Below are 19499 nucleotides of genomic sequence, written 5' to 3' on the forward strand. Positions count from 1 at the left end.
TTAATTCGGGAGGAAAGCCTGAAATAATGCAGGTCCAAGATGTTTACCACTTTGCACAGGTATGGTGCTGACAAACCAAGAAACCTAATTGCAGCGCCTTAGATGACTGGGCCACCAATGCGAAAATATAAGTCATCTATTAAAGTTGCACTGACCTTGTATATTTCTTCTTGACCTTGTGTTCTAGGGACTTATCTTTTGGTGGAGGGGCACGCGTGGTCTTCATTTTAACCGGCTGTTCTGGCGGAACCTGACCCACTTCTTCCAGAACTCGCTAAACAATCATAAAAAATATTAGTAGGACGACTCATTTTATTTTTCATTGTTACATTATCGATACTTTATGCTATGGACACACTTCCCCCATCACCCTTGAACACACATGGCCATCTTAACTTGTGTAAAAGTGATGCGTGTCTAATATGAATGAGGTAATGAAATGACGCTCCCATACCTCAAGGAATCCTTACCAGTGAGTAAATATGGTTTTACGCCACTTAAGGCTTTTAGCACTACTTCAGCAATATCACGGGAGGGGACACCAGAAATGGGCTTCACACATTCTATCTGCGTGTGGAGTTGAAGCGAGGCCTTCTATGCGATGAGCGAACGCTTTAACCATTAGGCTACCCCACTGCCAAATGTTGCAAAATTGCTGATGTAATCTGAGCACTCATCAGTCTGATCACTAGCTGGATCCCCTCTCCCTGGGACCAGGCCGTGGCTTGATTCATCAGTTAAAAAAGTTAAAAATCTCAATTTTCACTGACCCAAGTTGAAACTACTGGATCCTGAAAACCTACCTCCCAGACACACATTACCCCAACATAAACACATCATTGTACTTTGATTTCATCCCTGGCCTTCACAAAACGCATCCACAATTCTTATTACATAACTAACAGTCTTTAAATTGCTGAATAAATCTTTGTAACAGTGAACTATGAGCTATGTACCTTAATTACTGAAGTACCCACTGTAACCATGGTAACAGGACCTATGCTCTACGTACCTGTCTTGTTAGAATAACCTCCTTGAGTAGAGCTGAGTAGTACCGCTGCTGCCGGAACTTGTATTCTCGATATTTGTACTGCTTGCATAGATTAGTGTATCTCGCTATATCAGGTGAGTAGAAGCCATCTGAAATAAGCAGGTCGATGGCTCAATGGAAACTTAACTTCTGCATGACACCGTGGAAGACGACCTACTGCCTTGACAGCCACATAGATCCTCATATTACCAGGTTTGTTTGGTCAGGTCAACAATATTCCAGCTATATGACAGCGGTCTGTGTATAATCGAGTCTGGGACATACACATGTCATCATAACTCACACATTAATGTATGAAGTATTAATAGAATGTACATCTTCCAACTTTATTAAACACCAACAGTTAATATCATATCAGACATAACTCACATAAAGGGGATGTTGGCGTTTGTTTGTGTTTGTTGTTTAACACCACAGTCAACAATATTCCAGGTATATGATGGCGGTCTGTATAATTAATCGACCAGACAATCTAGTGATTGACATTATGAGCATCGATCTACACATTTGGGACACGATGACATGCATCAACCAAGTCAGCAATCCTGATCACCCGAATCGTAAGGATGCCATAGGCAGCCAGGGACCTCTGTTTTACCTAGAATCACCACAGGCTGGGGGTCATTGAATACAGTCATAGTTTCTATCTGGACTGCTGCTGAGGCCATACAAAATATGAAATCCAGCCTGCCATCAGTTTATATGCTCATGTAAGGTCATCATATACGCGACTTGCTCTATACAGTGGTCTGAATAATTGTGTTGATCATTTTGTTTTTATATTCCATCTTCCAATAATTGATCAGCTAGCTCAAGTTTTTTACGGGCAATGATAATAAGAGTCCATATCACTAATGAAAATGTACTTAAACAAAGACAGATTTCGGATACTTAATTAACAACATTTGTGCAACATCACAGGACGTCTCTTGTCACAGGAATGACTAGCAGTTGACACTGAAACGCCTCTACAGTCAAACCAATGTATGTGGATACATGTAGTACCATTCTATGTAAAACCAATTAACGAGCTCTGGATTAACGATTCATGTGTACCCAGCAATGTCCCCTTGATTGAACACAAACTTTGCTATCAGACAGAACACAGGGTTTCTCGACTAACGAGGTTTTCCTGTACTGTCAACAGTGTCAACAGTGTGTCTTCTTACCTCGTAGCTGTGATTGAAACTGAGTTAACGGGTTTCCAAACTTGAACTCATCGCCTGAGAATATTCTCCTGAAACACAAATTAATACACAATTTACAACAAACAGTAAAGCAAACCATTATTACGTGATCAAAGTTGTCTTTGATACGCATTTAGAAGTTGGAAGAACATGAATACATGAGTGAGTGAGTTGGGTTTAACGCCACTTTAAACAGTATTCCAGTTAAATCGCGGCGTGTCAGCATAATGTCAGAGGAAGGCCCAAAGTGATGCAGGTCTCAGACGTTTACCATTTCGGTGAAACCCACAAGCACGGGTATGGTGCTGACAAACCTACAAACATAATCGGTTCGAACCGGGATTCGAACCCACAATCATAGGTTTCTGGCGTGCCACAGCGAATCGTGGCGCCTTAGACAACTGGGTCACCCGTGCCCCCTACAACAAATAGTAAAGCAAACCAATATTACGTGATCAAAATTGTCTTTGATACGCATTTTGAAGTTTGAAGAACATGGATACATGTCACTTTTAATGGATAGCAACTTCTTTTATTCTTTGTCACGACGTTTCAGAGCTACTTCTTGCTCCTTCATCGGGTGAATGCTGAGGGAGTGCATAGTGTTTGTATATAAAAATATATCATGATATGTTAACTCAACACAAGGCGGAATGAATGTACAAAGATAACAACATAACGACAAAGCCAGTGAGACATTCATCCCACCTTGTGTTGTGTAAACATATCAAGATTGAGTTACGAGTCTAGTGAGTAAGATACAAGAGAGGAAATAATGGCAGGAAGAAAAACAGAAATCCAATTACACATTACCTTACAGTTTCTTCCTTTTCTTCACCATCTTTTTGTGGAAACTTTGGCAGGAATTTCTGAAATAATTCCATAAAACATTATCCTTAGAACGACGAATAACAACTTCAGAAAATGTATCCTGTAAAAGAACTTGGAGTTAAATGGCAATTAAAAACACTATGAGTTTCAGAACGTGTTACACCTCCGGAATAAATAGTGCTGACAAACCTAGAAACATTACTGGGGCAAACTGGGATTCAAACCCATGATCAAAGGTTTCAGGCACGTCCAGGGGAGGCAACTCTGCACACCAAATTGCAGCATCTTAAACGACTGGGCCAACTAGAAACATAACTGGGGCAAACTGGGGTTCGAACCCATGATCAAAGGTTTCAGGCACGTCCAGGGGAGGCAACTCTGCACAGTGAATTGCAGCATCTTAAACAACTGGGCCAACTAGAAACATAACTGGGGCAAACTGGGGTTCGAACCCATGATTAAAGGTTTCAGGCACGTCCAGGGGAGGCAACTCTGCACACCTTAAACTACTGGGCCACTCGTACACACAATGGCAGTTGGAGAAACACTACTTTGACTTTCAAACACCTCCTTAACAAAATAACAAGTAAGTTCAAATATAATTTACACTGATTCTACATAGATTATGCTTCATAGTCAACAACGAAACATCAGCTCTCACAGTCAGTTTGAAAAATACTTCATTCCAGGGTAATGATACCGAAACATTTCTCATACCTAAATCACATCAATTGAAGAATTTACCAATGTTCAAAAATAGCACTTATTATCAGTTAAAAATTCCACCAGCAACCACTGAGACAGCTGAGGTCCAGGCTTCGACAAACGTGGCGACATCTACAACCTGTCTCCTCCTATATGCTCCCATGGCTACTCAAATTGACATATGGTTAAACGTTACTCCTTCAATCACTCATTCAACACCAACAAACAACTAAATGTTACACACAACACTGCTGCATCATTGTTTGTAGGACCAGTTGTCTCCCCTCAACTCCTATCCATGACTCACCATTAGGTGCTGTTTTTGTGCATCACTCAGGGCTGTGTCCCACATATCTTGTGATAACACTTCTTGAAATATATGACTCTGAAAGAATAAGCATACACAGAAAAAAAAGTTTTTGGAATTATAGCAACAGTTTTACAACTATTCCACTTTTGTAAATAACAATCAACAGATCCAACTGACAATAGGTGGTGAGATGAAATGGGGTTTAAAGTCTCCTCCAAAGGTATTGCACTTATATAGCGATGTGCATGCATGTACGTGTGTGGCTGCTTGTACTAGTCTACTAGGCCGATGAGATACTGTGCCACAGATTAACATGAACACACCACTCAGACACAGTATACTGACTCTGAGCCGACTAATCCTTGTTTTAACTCCTTAATGACCAGCGCCAGGCAGGGTAACAACAAGTACCATTTTGTAATGTCTTTTGGTATTGAACCCCGGACTTTCCGCTCTCTACTCTACCACTAGACCACAGAGGCGGTCAACCGACAATAAGAAAGGCTTCAGACAGACACAATGGGCTCGACCCTGCGGAACACACCCTCCCCTCGCACACTGACCTCCCCACATCACACATGTCATCATCACAACCTCATAGAATCTATATATAGTAGTACACAGAATACAGAACGTAAGGAATCAAAGGATATTAGCAAACCTTGAGCGTCAAAAGAAACCTGAAGTAATATTGGGTGTAATGCAAAGGGAGACAACTCTGTATTTGTATAATGTGTAGGGCACTAAAAAATATTACCAAAAGATCAACTTTACATTTACGTGTACTCTTTGTCAAATATCAGGTAATTTATCCTACATGGACAAAGTCTGTAAATGTACTATTATGAATTTGATCCAATTCTCCAAAGAGAACCTAATGACATATTCCATTGCCATAGTTTCATTTATTTTTTTAAAGCAAAGTTATTAAAATTTGTTCTTTTTAAATTGTGACCTTGATATCATGTAGTTATTTGATTTAACAATTCATTCAATGCCATTGATGCAAGAGACCGATTACTAACACATCTCAGACTCACAACAGAATGGATTGTTAACCAGAGTGAGTGAGTGAGTTGGGTTTAACGCCGCTTTTAACATTATTCCAGTCATATCGCGGCGTGTCAGCTTAATGTGGGAGGAAAGCCTGAAGTGATGCAGGTTTCAGACGTTTACCACTTCGGTGAAACCCACGAGCACGGGTATGGTGCTGACAAACCTAGAAACATAATTGGGGCAAACCGGGATTCGAACCCACAATCATAGGTTTCTGGCGTGCCCAAGGGACGCAACTCTGCACAGCCAATCACAGCGCCTTAGACCCCGTGCCCCCCGAATGTTAACCAGTACCTTGAGCTCAACACCATGGGTCATATCACCAAGAAATGCTAAGAGAAACACAAACAAAATGATAAATAATGATAAAAACACACTCATATGATACTTAAGTTAATATTGGGTCATATTTTTAGTCTTGCAAAACTCACTGCACACTCCAAAAAAAAGCATGCTAATAAACTAATTTGGACCTACCTGTTCTATAAGGACTTCAGGCAGCTGAACCTCCTCCCGACCAAACAAACACCTCTCTGTCCGAACAGAGGAGTCTTGGAACTCGGGCCAGTTGCCATCATCAGAATCGATTTCTGGGTCCATCGAGTCCATTTGTCAATCAGCTTGCATCCATGTAGCACTAAACAGAACAACACTACAGCATGAAACAATTGAAAATAATTGTGCATGACTGAAGCGAAACGACAAACACTGATTAACTTTGTGTGAGCAAGGAACCAGATGTAGGATGTCAAGTCCACAATTAGCTTTATTAGGATTTCATCCCCAACATTGTTCTAAAGGCCATAAACAATCACGCAGAATGACAAGAGAAATTTTTTTTTCATTTATACAACAATCTGAAATGCTAATGGGTCTATTTAAAGCAAAATGTTGTGTTTTTTTCTAAAATTTGCAGAACATTACTGTTACCAAGGTTACAGTATTGCCTTAAAACTATTAAGACTCTATTTTTTTTTTAATTACTTGGTTTACTTATTTTTAATCCAAAATTGGATGGTTGGTGGTCAAGATAAAGAAAAAGAAGTTAATTTGGCAAAACTGATTTTATTGGATAATTTGTTTTTTGTGGGAAAACATACATGCAACATATTCTGCAGAAACATGTTCATGTTCTAACATGTACATTTCCATCAGAAATGCTTTGTGTCTCATTATTGACAGTTAACAGCATCCAGAGCTTATACATGAAGATATATAAACTTTCTGTGAAAAAATATTATTCACAAATGCTGACAAATAATATTGTTTGTTTGTTGTTTAACTCGCACTCAGCAATATTCCAGCTATATGAAGGCGGTCTGTAAATAATCGAGTCTGGACCAGACAATCCAGTGATTGATATCATGACCATTGATTCACGCAATTGGGATCCATGACACCGATCAACCAAGTCAGTGAGTCTGACCACCCGATCCCGTTAGTCACCTCTTACGACAAGAATAGTCGCCTTTCACAGCAAGCAATGGGTTGCTGAAGACCTATTCTATCCCGGCTCTTTACGGGTCAATCGAAGGGACCTGACAAATAATAAAAAGGGCACACATTCTTATAGTTTATTGATAGTGACAGTAAATTAGTTGGGGTTTTAAACATTTTACCTTTTTCTGGTTGATGGAATAAAAAAATCACTGCTTTTCATTTTTCTTTGATTTTCACCTTTCAGTTTTGGGGAGTCCCCAAATTCATAAACAAAGTTTTACAAACTATCTGGACTAAATTCCATTTATTTTATTTATTTATAAATGTGGCTTCAGAAAGTCAAATCCAGAAACAGGAAAATGAAATACAAAACACATTCCGCTTTGGCAAACCTGCTGAAGCTACATACCTAAAAAGTATTTATTGCACACTAATTACAAACAAACAAAATTATGCATTCATAGGTCTATTACGTTGTATGCATGATAGAGGCTACAAAACCTAGACATATGCAGTATGGTACAATTTGTTTTTCTTTGATAAATACACTAGTTGACAAACAATTTTGAAATAAAATTCTTACTTGGGAACCATGAACCTTTTAACAAGTATGTTGTTATCATTGTTCACCAAACGACATTTCTACAAGAAAACCCTATACATAACAGCATGTGAACAATAACTGTCCTGAATACAACACATCCACTCTCAATGTGATTTCATGATCTAATCAGGTTATGAAAGTGCTAAATTAGGTTGTATTTTGGGTTGAAATGACAGACATACTGTAAGCAATGACTGAACCAAATTTGCATCACCTTGTTGGAATTTGTTTTACATGAACTGTCACGTGACACTCCCATGTGTCTTTTCTAAAATTATATTGTGCAAGGTGCTTAACTGGTGTTTTTTTAATATTTCCAAGCTGGAGGCAATATTGCTCATCATTTTTGGATTAATATTTCTTCCTTGAATGAAGGCAAGCAAACGTAAAACAAGTCATGACCATGTGTGGGGGACAAATGATCACTAGCAAGTAATACTGAATAGCTTAGCCAAATGAAAACATACATAAATACTAGGGCTGCAACGAATACACTACGAGGCGAATATGATATGTACCACAAATATAGGGTAACAAATATGAATATTTGTTTATGAATATTTGTTGTTTACAGCAACAAGTCATCAGTTGATGTATCCTTTATTATATTCAGTGAAACAAACACAAAATGAACTATTTGACATGGTTTGACCATCCTGACAGTGTTAATGATTATTATTATATTATACATTTATATATAAACGTATTAGTATCTGCTCAAATGTGACAATGACCAGTGACCACATTATTTTCAAATTAAACATATAGGAGTGTTGTCTTTGAAGAAATCTATGTATGCATATAATAAGTTCTGATGAATATTTGTATTTTTTCGTAAATATTCGATTCTTATGACTACGAATATCGAATTCAATTCATTAAGGGATATGGATTGATTCATAAAATATGCGAGTGAATCGTGACAGCCCTAATAAATACCATCCCAAAAATCTCAGGGATCCAAATGGATCCCCTGAATATTGTCTGATTCTGATTTAGTGTTGGATGCTACCTGGGCAACCAACAGAGTGCAGCTTGGCTGGCTACATACCAAACAATCAAGTGAATGTGTGGAATAAACAACTGGGCTGCATCTAAACAAACTATTTATTCACATTTTCTATAATTATAGTTTTTATAACTGGATACCACATTTCTATGCAAACGTATTTTTCAAACAAAATACAATTCGTAAAGTAAGCAAAGTGTTTGCATTTTATATTGACCATTACCTATTGAACAGTTATAATCTAGACTGCGATTACGATTCCTACATCTGCTCAGTAAGCAGCATTTACCAACAGTTTCGTCCAAAACGTCTGTAGACGTAAGACACGTGGAGTAAAAAATTAATTTCGATAGCTGAGATTGTCATGACACCTGATAATCACTCAATGCATGTTTTCAGAACTGTGATCCTTTCACATTCCCATGTGATACTTGGTAGACGATTTTCAAGGAGAACTTTTCCTGTGTAAAGTTACATTTTTGAATAATGATAATCATACAAACCTATAACCAAATGTTATTTGTATCACTATTCGACGACGCCCAACAAATTGCGTGGAGCTATAGTTGCATTATGCAATGAAAAATAGTGAAAGTTATTTTAAGCCGGAAATCAATTTTCAGAGCCTTGTTGTACCGCAGTAAATGATAGCTTCAAAGCAACTTGTTAAAAATGACTAAATAGATAATAGAAATACTAATTAAGGTTCATTGTAAAAATCGTAACAACATTATTTAATTGATTCGGCAGTGTTTATATTGGGATACTGTAGAACATATATTTATACCATTAACTTCACGGCTAATTCTTTTCCTCCAAAATGGCGACCCACCTCGTGTGCCGGGTTCATCCTGTGGTCCTTTTCAGCATTGTTGATTCGTACGAACGAAGAAATGAAGACTCCAAACGAGTTATTGGCACCCTGCTTGGTACGGATTTGAACTGTTATGATAAAAGCAACTCCACAGGCTCCGATTTGTAACAAAATGTCTTCGTATGTTGGTGATGTTTTCTTTTAGCAGTCGGAGAAACTTCAAAATCACAAACAACATGTGGCCAAATTCAAGTCATTTGACTGGGAACTCGTGTCTCGTTCTGTCAGAGTACTATTACCAAGTAGCTTTTGATATGTCTGTTTCCGATTTCCTAATGAAGAGCCTAAAATTATTGTTTTCAATCAAACTAGACTCACCATATGGCTCTTTTAATAAGATTTGTGCGATAGAATCTACAACATTGACAACAGTAATGAGTTATGATGGTAACAGCATTCACCATGTTCAGAACAAACCCATTTACATGTCTATCATGCTTTCTGTGTATCAATTTTTATGTAACACCTTGCTGAAATTGTTTTGAAATTATCTGTAGTGTACATCTGTGTTTCAGGATCATATGAGAAGGGTGCAATAGAAGTGACAAATTGTTTTGCTGTGCCGCACAATGAATCTGATGATGAGGTGTGTTATCTACATGAGAATTTCTGTTTCGTGTAGTTTTGCTTTATTTAGAGGATTTGAAGACAGGAAAGATTTATGGATAACAACTTCTTTATTTACCTGATGAAGGGACAAATATGTCATTGCAAACATAATATCCTAAATCTCAAATGTAACATTTGTTACAAACAATAAAGAAATTGTAATCCATAGAAACTTCATGTGTTCATGTTCTTCCAACTTCTAAATGCCTTCAAAGATTTGGATGATTTGTATTTAGGCCTTGTGTGTAATATTATTTTGCTCATATAACTTAGAATCATGTTTGTTTCTATTTTTCTGAAATAATGTCAATGCAGCGTAAATTTTCACTCACAAATATTTTCTGAAATAAGATTATCAATGTTATATTTACTGTATGTCAGTGGTTGTACATGTCCAGGATTTAGTAATCAATTTGACAATTTTTTGTAATGATAAAATGTCTATCTTTGTCATCAGGATTCTCATGTCATCTTTTTATATTACATGTTTCAGGTGGCCATTGATATTGAGTATGCCAGAAATATGTACGAGCTGTACCGCAAGGTTAATGCAGCAGAAGTTATCGTGGGCTGGTAAATATTTTAAACATTTATAGATATATGATGGTATAATATACTCACTCTCAGGACCCAACTTACTTCTGAACACTGCCTAGGGTTAACATCCATGGTGACCACTGGATAGCAGTTTGCTATTTTAAGCCCCCAAGTTGTGCCAGTTTGGTAATCATGTTGTGATGTCACAGGTACTCCACCAGCGGGGATGTGTCCAGCCACTCCGTGTTGATCCACGAGTACTACTCCAGAGAGGCCAAAAACCCAGTACATCTCACAGTCGACACAACCGTCAAGACCGGCAAACTTGGGATGAAGGCATATGTCAGGTGAGTGAGGGTGTTAATGTTTTTCGACACCAGTCGCTGTGTTTATCTCACAATTTATGGTTAAGATAAGGCTCTTAGTAATCAAGTCTAACCAGACTGACCAATTATTGAGAGCCCAAACAACAAACCTCACCATCGAGATATGATATTAAGTCAGATCACACATTGTTTCAACCATCTCATGTTTTAGTCCTTTCTCTTATGACAAGTGTGAGTTGCTTGTACCTACTTTGCCCCAGAATTATATGACATCCATTTAGGCATTCCAACATATCTCCTAGACAAATTTAGAACATATTATCAAAGCATCTCCTGTATTTAAGAGATGATTGTGTTTAAAATATACACACTATTCTGCAGATTTTAGACATTAATTTGTCTTGGCCCTGTGGTCGAGGAGCTGAAACTTGCTATGCAGAGTTAAGTCCCTATGCTATCAGGTTCTGTTGGTTGTAGGTTCAAATCATGAGAGATCCTTGGAAGATGATAATCATACCCCTGAATGCGTCATCAGTGGATTCAGGATTTTGATGAAAAAAGGGAGGGGTGCACATTATTCCCAAGGGCACAGTTAACATGTTAAGTGTCTGAAGAGGGGGGAAGGAGGGGGGCAGGAGGGGGGCATCAACCTGGCATATATATACAGTCCCAACTAAATGTTGATTATAAGGAAGATATCATATGTGCAGTAGAAATGTGCAGAATTTGAAAGTTTTTCTTGTGTTCACCATAGTAAATGACTAAATTATATTGGTTTCTACTGTTGGCTTGTCAGGTGGTACATGTCACTTTTTGCATTGTTTTAGTTTAGCATATTTATTATATCAATGCCAGAAAACAACATTTTGACAACTTCTCAGCTCCCTTTTCGTACTGACCAGTTAGTTTGTTTTCAGCACTCCGATGGGAGTCCCAGGACGGACTGTTGGGACAATGTTTACACCAGTGACTATCGACATCGTCAGATATGAGCCAGAACAGATTGGAGGTTAGTGTTATGCTTCATTACTTGGACATAGGGCTTTTCCCCAATGAGGCTGACCCCCTTCATGGCTTAGTGATAAAACATCTGCCTGGAGAGCAGGAAGTCGTGGTTTCATCTCTGGCCACGTCATACTAAAAGATGTTAAAATATGGTACTTGTTTTTATCTTGCCTGGCACTTGGCATTAAGGGGCTATAACAAGGACTGGTTGGCTCGGACTCAGTATACTGTGTCTGAGTGAGGTATTCATTTAACCTGCAGCACGGTATCTCAGTGGGCTAGCACTATAAAACAGGCATTTGTCCAAGCAGCCACAAACACACACATGCAAGTCGTTCTATAAGTGCACTAATTGTGAATGCGACGTTTAACCCTGTTTCACCTCACCTCACCTCACCTCACCTCACCCAATGAGGACTTTCACAAAGGAAAGCCTTGATAGAAAATTTGCCTCCCAGGCCATATCCTAGGAAGGGCTACATGCTTACACGTTCCCACTACTGGTACTAATTCCACTGATTATTCAGAAAGTCGAACTGACCAACAACTAATTACTGGTTTTGGGTGCGCCTTACAGGCTAGTAAGGACTTGGTTCCCAGAACTCTTCGCACTAACAGGGAAACCAAAAGTAATACTCCCAAGCTGGCCAAACTTCCTTCTATATCCCCAGGGGCAGTCGGGTAGCCTAGTGGTTAAAGCGTTCGCTCGTCATGCCGAGTACCTGGGTTTGATTCCCAACATGGGTACAATGTGTGAAGCCCATTTCTGGTGTCCCCCGCTGTGATATTGCTGGAATATTGTTAAAAGTGGCGTACAACCATACTCACTCACTCTACATCCCCACACCATGCAAGTTTATAAAAAAAACCCAGACTCTTACATACTTCACATATGGAACCTATCACGTTCAATGTCACTAGAAGGGGATTTCATACAGAGCAGGCAAGGCAGTCTCTCTGGCCCTTTGTGGATCTTTGAGGAATTCATGTGATCAATTTTAAAGTTTTTACGGCAGCTAAAGCTACCCTTTCCACAAGTAGCAGAATTCCTTTGTCACATACGTAGTACAAGGAATCTCAAAGGTTCAATGACAAGCATCTCTTGCAGCGATTGTTTCCGTTCTAATAATGCATAACAGAATCAACTCAAAGTTCCAGAATTATTAGCCTTACTAAGATTGTACAGGCTTGATGGCCAATTCAAAGCCCCAGCCTGAGATCTGAATGTGGTGCTTCATCACCTTACCAGTGAAGCATATGAACCCTTACTACATGCTGCTTTTGAACGTCTTACTCAGAAGAGGTTGTTTCCACTAGCCCTAACCACGGCAGTTAGAATGTCAGAGATTCATGCGATTAGTTTGTCAGAGGCGATAAAGTATTGACCTATCTCAACCTTTGATAGGATTTTACCACCAAGAATCAACTACCTGATCAGCCAGACAGACAGTTTCATATTCCGCCACTTAATTATAAGCAATAAGTATGACTTAGGATGAGAGAGTGACGAGTAACCGGTCTTGGTCACATGCTTCCAGTGCACATGCACAGTCCAGGGGTGAGGTTGGGTGAGATGTTTTCTCTGTTCTCCGGGAACACAGTTCAGGAAGTTTCCACTGCTTTTCAGAAATGAGGAGCAATAAGCAATAATTTGAGTCTATGAGACTAGTCTTTAAAAAATCTAAAAGAAAACATTTGCAGGCTGTGGGTTCAATATAAAACAACATTCACTCACTGACACTTGTCTCATTTCAGTGAACGTCCTGCAGCAGGGGAAGACTGTCAACAAGAGAAGTGTGTCCATGTCTTCGGACCTGGCACTCGTTGAGAGCTCCACGAAGAAGCTGAAGGAGATCATTGTACTTGTCTTATCATACGTCGATGATGTTCTGGTATGTAGTGCAGGCTTGGGCAACTGATGTGAAAGAATCTTGGGTTCCTTAATTTCTTTTGAGTAATATGTATTTTGATTTATTATCTTAGTATAGAACTTGTTTTACTTCTTGCAATCAAATTATGTTTTTGATACTGGTTAATCAAATTTATGAAGTTGATGATATAGTTGTGTATATTTAATGAAGTTACCATCACTGAAGAAAATAGTCGTCTAACAATCTATGAGGGTTGTACTGTGGTGATTCCAGGTTAGGACAGGTCCTTAGTAACCTATGCTGGTTTACCGTGGGTATTCCGGGTTAGGACAGGTCCTTAGTAACCTATGCTGGTTGTACCGTGGGTATTCCGGGTTAGGACAGGTCCTTAGTAACCTATGCTGGTTGTACCGTGGGTATTCCGGGTTAGGACAGGTCCTTAGTAACCTATGCTGGTTGTACCGTGGGTATTCCGGGTTAGGACAGGTCCTTAGTAACCTATGCTGGTTGTACCGTGGGTATTCCGGGTTAGGACAGGTCCTTAGTAACCTATGCTGGTTGTACCGTGGGTATTCCGGGTTAGGACAGGTCCTTGGTAACCTATGCTGGTTGTACCGTGGGTATTCCGGGTTAGGACAGGTCCTTGGTAACCTATGCTGGTTGTACCGTGGGTATTCCGGGTTAGGACAGGTCCTTAGTAACCTATGCTGGTTGTACCGTGGGTATTCCGGGTTAGGACAGGTCCTTAGTAACCTATGCTGGTTGTACCGTGGGTATTCCGGGTTAGGACAGGTCCTTAGTAACCTATGCTGGTTGTACCGTGGGTATTCCGGGTTAGGACAGGTCCTTAGTAACCTATGCTGGTTGTACCGTGGGTATTCCGGGTTAGGACAGGTCCTTAGTAACCTATGCTGGTTGTACCGTGGGTATTCTGGGTTAGGACAGGTCCTTAGTAACCTATGTGTTGTTGGAGTGTGTACAATGGTTTGTCAGAGGGTGTACAATGGGTTGTCGGAGTGTGTACAATGGGTTGTTGGAGTGTGTACAATGGGTTGTTGGAGTGTGTACAATGGGTTGTCGGAGTGTGTGCAATGTGTTGTTGGAGGGTGTACAATGGGTTGTTGGAGTGTGTACAATGGGTTGTCGGAGTGTGTGCAATGTGTTGTTGGAGGGTGTACAATGGTTTGTCAGAGTGTGTACAATGGGTTGTCGGGGTGTGTACAATGGGTTGTTGGAGGGTGTACAATGGGTTGTCGGAGGGTGTACAATGAGTTGTCGGAGGGTGTACAATGGGTTGTTGGAGTGTGTACAATGGGTTGTCGGGGTGTGTACAATGTGTTGTTGGAGGGTGTACAATGGGTTGTCGGAGGGTGTACAATGAGTTGTCGGAGGGTGTACAATGGTTTGTCAGAGTGTGTACAATGGGTTGTCGGGGTGTGTACAATGTGTTGTTGGAGGGTGTACAATGGGTTGTCGGAGTGTGTACAATGGGTTGTCGGAGTGTGTACAATGGTTTGTTGGAGGGTGTACAATGGGTTGTCGGAGTGTGTACAATGGGTTGTCGGAGTGCGTACAATGGGTTGTCGGAGTGCGTAGACTGCGTTGTCAAAGTGCATACAATGGGTTGTTGGAGTGCGTACTATGGGTTGTCGGAGTGCGTAGACTGCGTTGTCAAAGTGCATACAATGGGTTGTTGGAGTGCGTACTATGGGTTGTCGGAGTGCGTAGACTGCGTTGTCAAAGTGCATACAATGGGTTGTTGGAGTGCGTACTATGGGTTGTCGGAGTGCGTAGACTGCGTTGTCAAAGTGCATACAATGGGTTGTCGGAGTGTGTACAATGGGTTGTCGGAGTGCGTACAATGGGTTGTCGGAGTGCGTAGACTGCGTTGTCAAAGTGCATACAATGGGTTGTTGGAGTGCGTACTATGGGTTGTCGGAGTGCGTAGACTGCGTTGTCAAAGTGCATACAATGGGTTGTTGGAGTGCGTAGATTGCGTTGTCGGAGTACATACAATGGGTTGCCTATTGCAGAGTGGCAAGTTGCCTGCTGACAGCAAGACAGGAAGGATGCTGATGAACATCGTCACCAGTATCCCTCACACAGACACCGAGGACTTCGAGTCCATGCTGAATTCCAACATGAAGGTTTGTACTCCCTTTGTCTGTGATTTGCCGCAATGATAAGGCCGTTGTTCCTGCAGTTTAATATCAGTTTGTACATAAATTAGGTCGTTGGTAGCGGCAAACAAAAATAAACCTCAGTCATTTATTATCTGGGCCCCAGCAACCTATGCTCATCGTAAGAGGTGATGGGCGGTGGGGAAGCCTAGTGGTTAAAGTGTTCGCTAGTCACGCCGAAGACCCAGGTTGTATTCCCCACATGGATACAATGTGTAAAGCCTATATGTGGTGTCCCCCGCCGTGATATTGCTGGAATATTGCTAAAAGCGGCGTTAAACCATACTCACTCACTATATGTGGTGTCCCCTGCTGTGATGTTGCTAAAAGTGGTGTAAAACCATACACAATAACTCTCTTATAAGAGGCGACTAAATGGACAGACTCTGGAACTTGGTTAACTTCGTGTCATGGTACCTGACGGCGTGGATCATTGCTCACAATATTGATCACTGATTGTCTGGTCCAAACTCGATTGTTTACAGACCACTATCACAATTTCATAAGGCCAATGTACTTTCTTGTTGTGCAGACTTTCCTCATGTGCCAAGAGATCATGCCAATTCGCAAAGGCAAAATAATCTCAAGGTTCATTTGAAGTTCATTCCTTGGAATAAAAACATCATGATATGATGTTTTAATAATATGCAAACAAAATGGCGTATTATGTTAATCAATGTTATTCTCTCTTCATGTTTAGTTACAGCAGCAAACTTGTATGTTTCAGGACTTGCTGATGGTGGTGTACCTTACAAACCTGACCAGGACACAGCTGGCCCTCAACGAGAAGCTCAGCCAGCTCTCCTCATAACTACGGCCCTATTTATGTATGCCCACCTCTGTATCATAGTCCACACCTCAATAAATCTCAGCCAGGAACCAGTGTTCGGAAATAACACAACGTTTTGCCTTGGGTGAGGGTAGAATTGTATGCTGTGTTGAGGGGTATTGCAGCAATATCACTGTGGGGAACACCAAAATTAGGGATTCAACGCCTGGGCCAGTCCACAAAGTGATCATAGCACAATGGCAGTTGTATGTCTATGTTTAAGTATTGGAGATCCATCACATTGTGGATCGGATTTACTTCTAGAGGACTCATATTATAGTTCTCCATCTACTTGGATATTAAAGGATACTTTTATGAGTTAAGGTAAAGTAAAGGGGTATGCTTCAATACAAACAAGGCTGTTTCACACAGTCACAAACACCACTGAACGTCTACAACAATCACAAGTGTTTCAAAATGCTTTGCCGATACTTTCACGAAACACACAAAAGCTACTCCCTTGAATCGGGGGCACGGGTGGCCCAGTCGTCTAAGGCGCCGCGATTCGCTGTGCAGAGTTGCGTCCCTTGGGCACGCCAGAAACCTATGATTGTGGGTTCGAATCCCGTTTCGCCCCAATTATGTTTCTAGGTTTGTCAGCACCATACCCGTGCTCGTGGGTTTCACTGAAGTGGTAAACGTTTGAGACCTGCATCACTTCGGGCTTTCCTCCCACATTAAGCTGACACGCCGCGATATAACTGGAATACTGTTAAAAACGGCGTTAAACCCAACTCACTCACTCACTACTCCCTTGAATCAATCAGATCACAAGCTTACATAAGAAGCAATTTAGTCAACTGAAAGCCCGTTACTTCAAGTCATGTCTAATTGCACCCAAGGTACAGATCAACATATAAAGTAAAACCCACACATTCAAACATACATCAGCACATGTAACAATACCATGCAGACTCCCCAAGCAGAGGCATCACATACTGGACCCATGAAGGAATCCAACCTTAGTGCTCAGCCTTGACAAACATGCAGCACTCTGCTCAGTTAGACCGGGCAATCACCGAAAGGATATTGTCAACCTCAACAGTTTGGTCTGGATAATAAGGCAGTCACCATTCTGTAATCATCAGCATGCACATGATCCTGTCAAAAGAGGGTCATCAGTTACAGTGGACCATCTGTACTGCAATTTGGATGTTTCTTCCAACCAAATAGGAGACTGTGTCAGTGTGATCATGAGGATTTCTACTATATCATTACTCAAGCTAGTGAGAAGCTAGTGATTTTACCATGTCATCTGAAGAGGACAACTAAGATCACAAAAATTGAACAGAATAAATAGAAAATGCAAATCAACAGTTGTCATCAGTTGGTGACAAAGCTGTACATAAAGCACAAAGAATAAAATATAGAAAAATAACAGAAGCGTATGTTGTATATTGTATATTCAGGCTGTAGACTAAGAAGGCAGTGTATCCTGGGACTACGGCTCTGGTGATCAAACACTGTTTGTAGCCTACATGTACTTGAAGGTGTGTCAGTTATCACCGCTATGCAATATGTGCTTGGAGTATTTACATCTGTAATTTATTTTATTGCAAGGCACAAGGACTGGAATGGGGATGAGTACTAGTTGGAAAGATGTAGCCAAACTTTTAAGAGAAACTTTATCTTTGTCTTACCTACGAAATATGTAAATATTTATGAAAATAGGTGCTAAGACATTCCTAACTGTAAATTATTACACTCAACATGTTTGTTATACCTCAACAATTACAAGGGAGACACGCCCTGTCCCTGGGTGGTTTACCTGCCCTACAGCGCTTGCGCTCCTCACCTGCAGCCACAAGGAGGCGAAGGGCAGGGTACCAGTCTAGCTCTATCCGACCTATTTCCCCATACAGCTTCTGTCCGTGAGGCGAGATATTAGCACTTTTGGTCAGTGAATAGTTGACGTGGCAGTCTACAGGAGGTAACTGTCAGAGCTCACAACGTTCTGGGTTTCAGTGTTAACAATATCTGCATGTTTCCACAGAATTGCTTCATTATAAAATAGCATTACAACAATATCGCTGTTACTTTGAAAGAATAATTCCAGCTATATGGCTGCGGTTTGTGATCATTGTGAGATAAACCAGATCAGTTAAGTCAGTCCCTACAGTTGAATATAGATCATATAAAATCATGTTGGCTCTCCTTCACATCGACAGTGTCCGCTTACGCTATGGATCTCCGTCCGTCTGTCCGCACTGGAACTTAACCTCTTGCCTTCAGCCAATATACTGAATAAAGAAATGTTATGTCAACATAACATGTTCTACATGTCGGACCCATGAGGACAAGGTTAGAATTGGTCTCCAGCAGACCATGCTTGTAAGAGGCGACTATTCTTGCCGTGTGAGGCGGCATGTAGTGTATGTTAAACCACAGGAGTCCGTATCTAAAAATGGACGCGCGTGTGGAGATGGTCATGAATATGCATGAGGGCGTCTATTTTTAGATACGGACTCCTGTGGTTAAACACACTTCTGTTCACTTCGAGGGAATACCCCCGTGAAGATCCGAGTTAGAATTGGTCCTCAGCAACTCATGCTTGTAAGAGACGACTAACGGGATCGGATGGTCAGGCCCGCCGACTTAATTGGTTGACGCATGTCATCGTATCGCAACTGTGTAGATCGGTGCACATGATGTCAGTCACTGGATTGTCTGGTCCAGACTCGATTATTTACAGAAGACCACCATGTATATAGCTTGAATATTGCGGAGAGTGGCGTTAAACAACAAACAAACAAACTTGACATTTGCTTCAACAAAGTAAACCTTATGTTTAAACAAAAATTACAATATCCGCCACAGTAGCTCATTTTAGTGACATGTACGCTACATGGAGATTTGGGGTTAAAACACCATACCAGGAACATCACTGAAACAAACAGAGTTCACATGTTTAACACTACAACAGAGACAAGTAAGCTCAAAACAAATAGGGATTACCTGTTAAAACACCATGCCAGAGACCAGACAGACGAGGCGAGGAGAAAATTGCACTTACACACAGTGTGTGTGCGTGTGTGTGTGTGTGTGTGTGTGGTTATATAACTGCAAGTCACACCT

General features: G+C 40.6%; 2 protein-coding genes across 2 annotated transcripts in view; one reads left to right on the plus strand and one right to left on the minus strand.

Moving 5' to 3' along the window:
• Nucleotides 1-8826, minus strand: part of LOC124133754 (nuclear factor related to kappa-B-binding protein-like) — a 50580-nt gene extending 41754 nt beyond the window's left edge. Inside the window, exons 1-7 of the mRNA XM_048387353.1 lie at nucleotides 8697-8826; nucleotides 5618-5777; nucleotides 4082-4159; nucleotides 3052-3107; nucleotides 2221-2288; nucleotides 1013-1140; nucleotides 156-274 (exon numbers count right to left, since the gene is read on the minus strand). Coding sequence (XP_048243310.1) covers nucleotides 156-274; nucleotides 1013-1140; nucleotides 2221-2288; nucleotides 3052-3107; nucleotides 4082-4159; nucleotides 5618-5749 — 581 coding nt within the window. The 5' untranslated portion in view covers nucleotides 5750-5777; nucleotides 8697-8826. The remainder of the gene's footprint in view (nucleotides 1-155; nucleotides 275-1012; nucleotides 1141-2220; nucleotides 2289-3051; nucleotides 3108-4081; nucleotides 4160-5617; nucleotides 5778-8696) is intronic.
• A 164-nt stretch (nucleotides 8827-8990) lies between these two features.
• LOC124133704 (eukaryotic translation initiation factor 3 subunit F-like) lies at nucleotides 8991-16474 on the plus strand. Its single transcript, XM_046498186.2, has 8 exons — nucleotides 8991-9122; nucleotides 9583-9653; nucleotides 10170-10249; nucleotides 10423-10560; nucleotides 11457-11548; nucleotides 13300-13436; nucleotides 15449-15562; nucleotides 16323-16474. The coding sequence occupies exons 1-8, from the start codon at nucleotides 9014-9016 to the stop codon at nucleotides 16404-16406; spliced, it is 825 nt and encodes a 274-aa protein (XP_046354142.1). The 5' UTR covers nucleotides 8991-9013; the 3' UTR covers nucleotides 16407-16474.
• The last annotated feature ends 3025 nt before the right edge of the window (nucleotides 16475-19499 follow it).

The sequence above is a fragment of the Haliotis rufescens genome, unplaced genomic scaffold, assembly GCF_023055435.1.
Source record: "Haliotis rufescens isolate VD_foot unplaced genomic scaffold, xgHalRufe1.0.p SCAF_7, whole genome shotgun sequence".
NCBI lineage: Eukaryota > Metazoa > Mollusca > Gastropoda > Lepetellida > Haliotidae > Haliotis > Haliotis rufescens.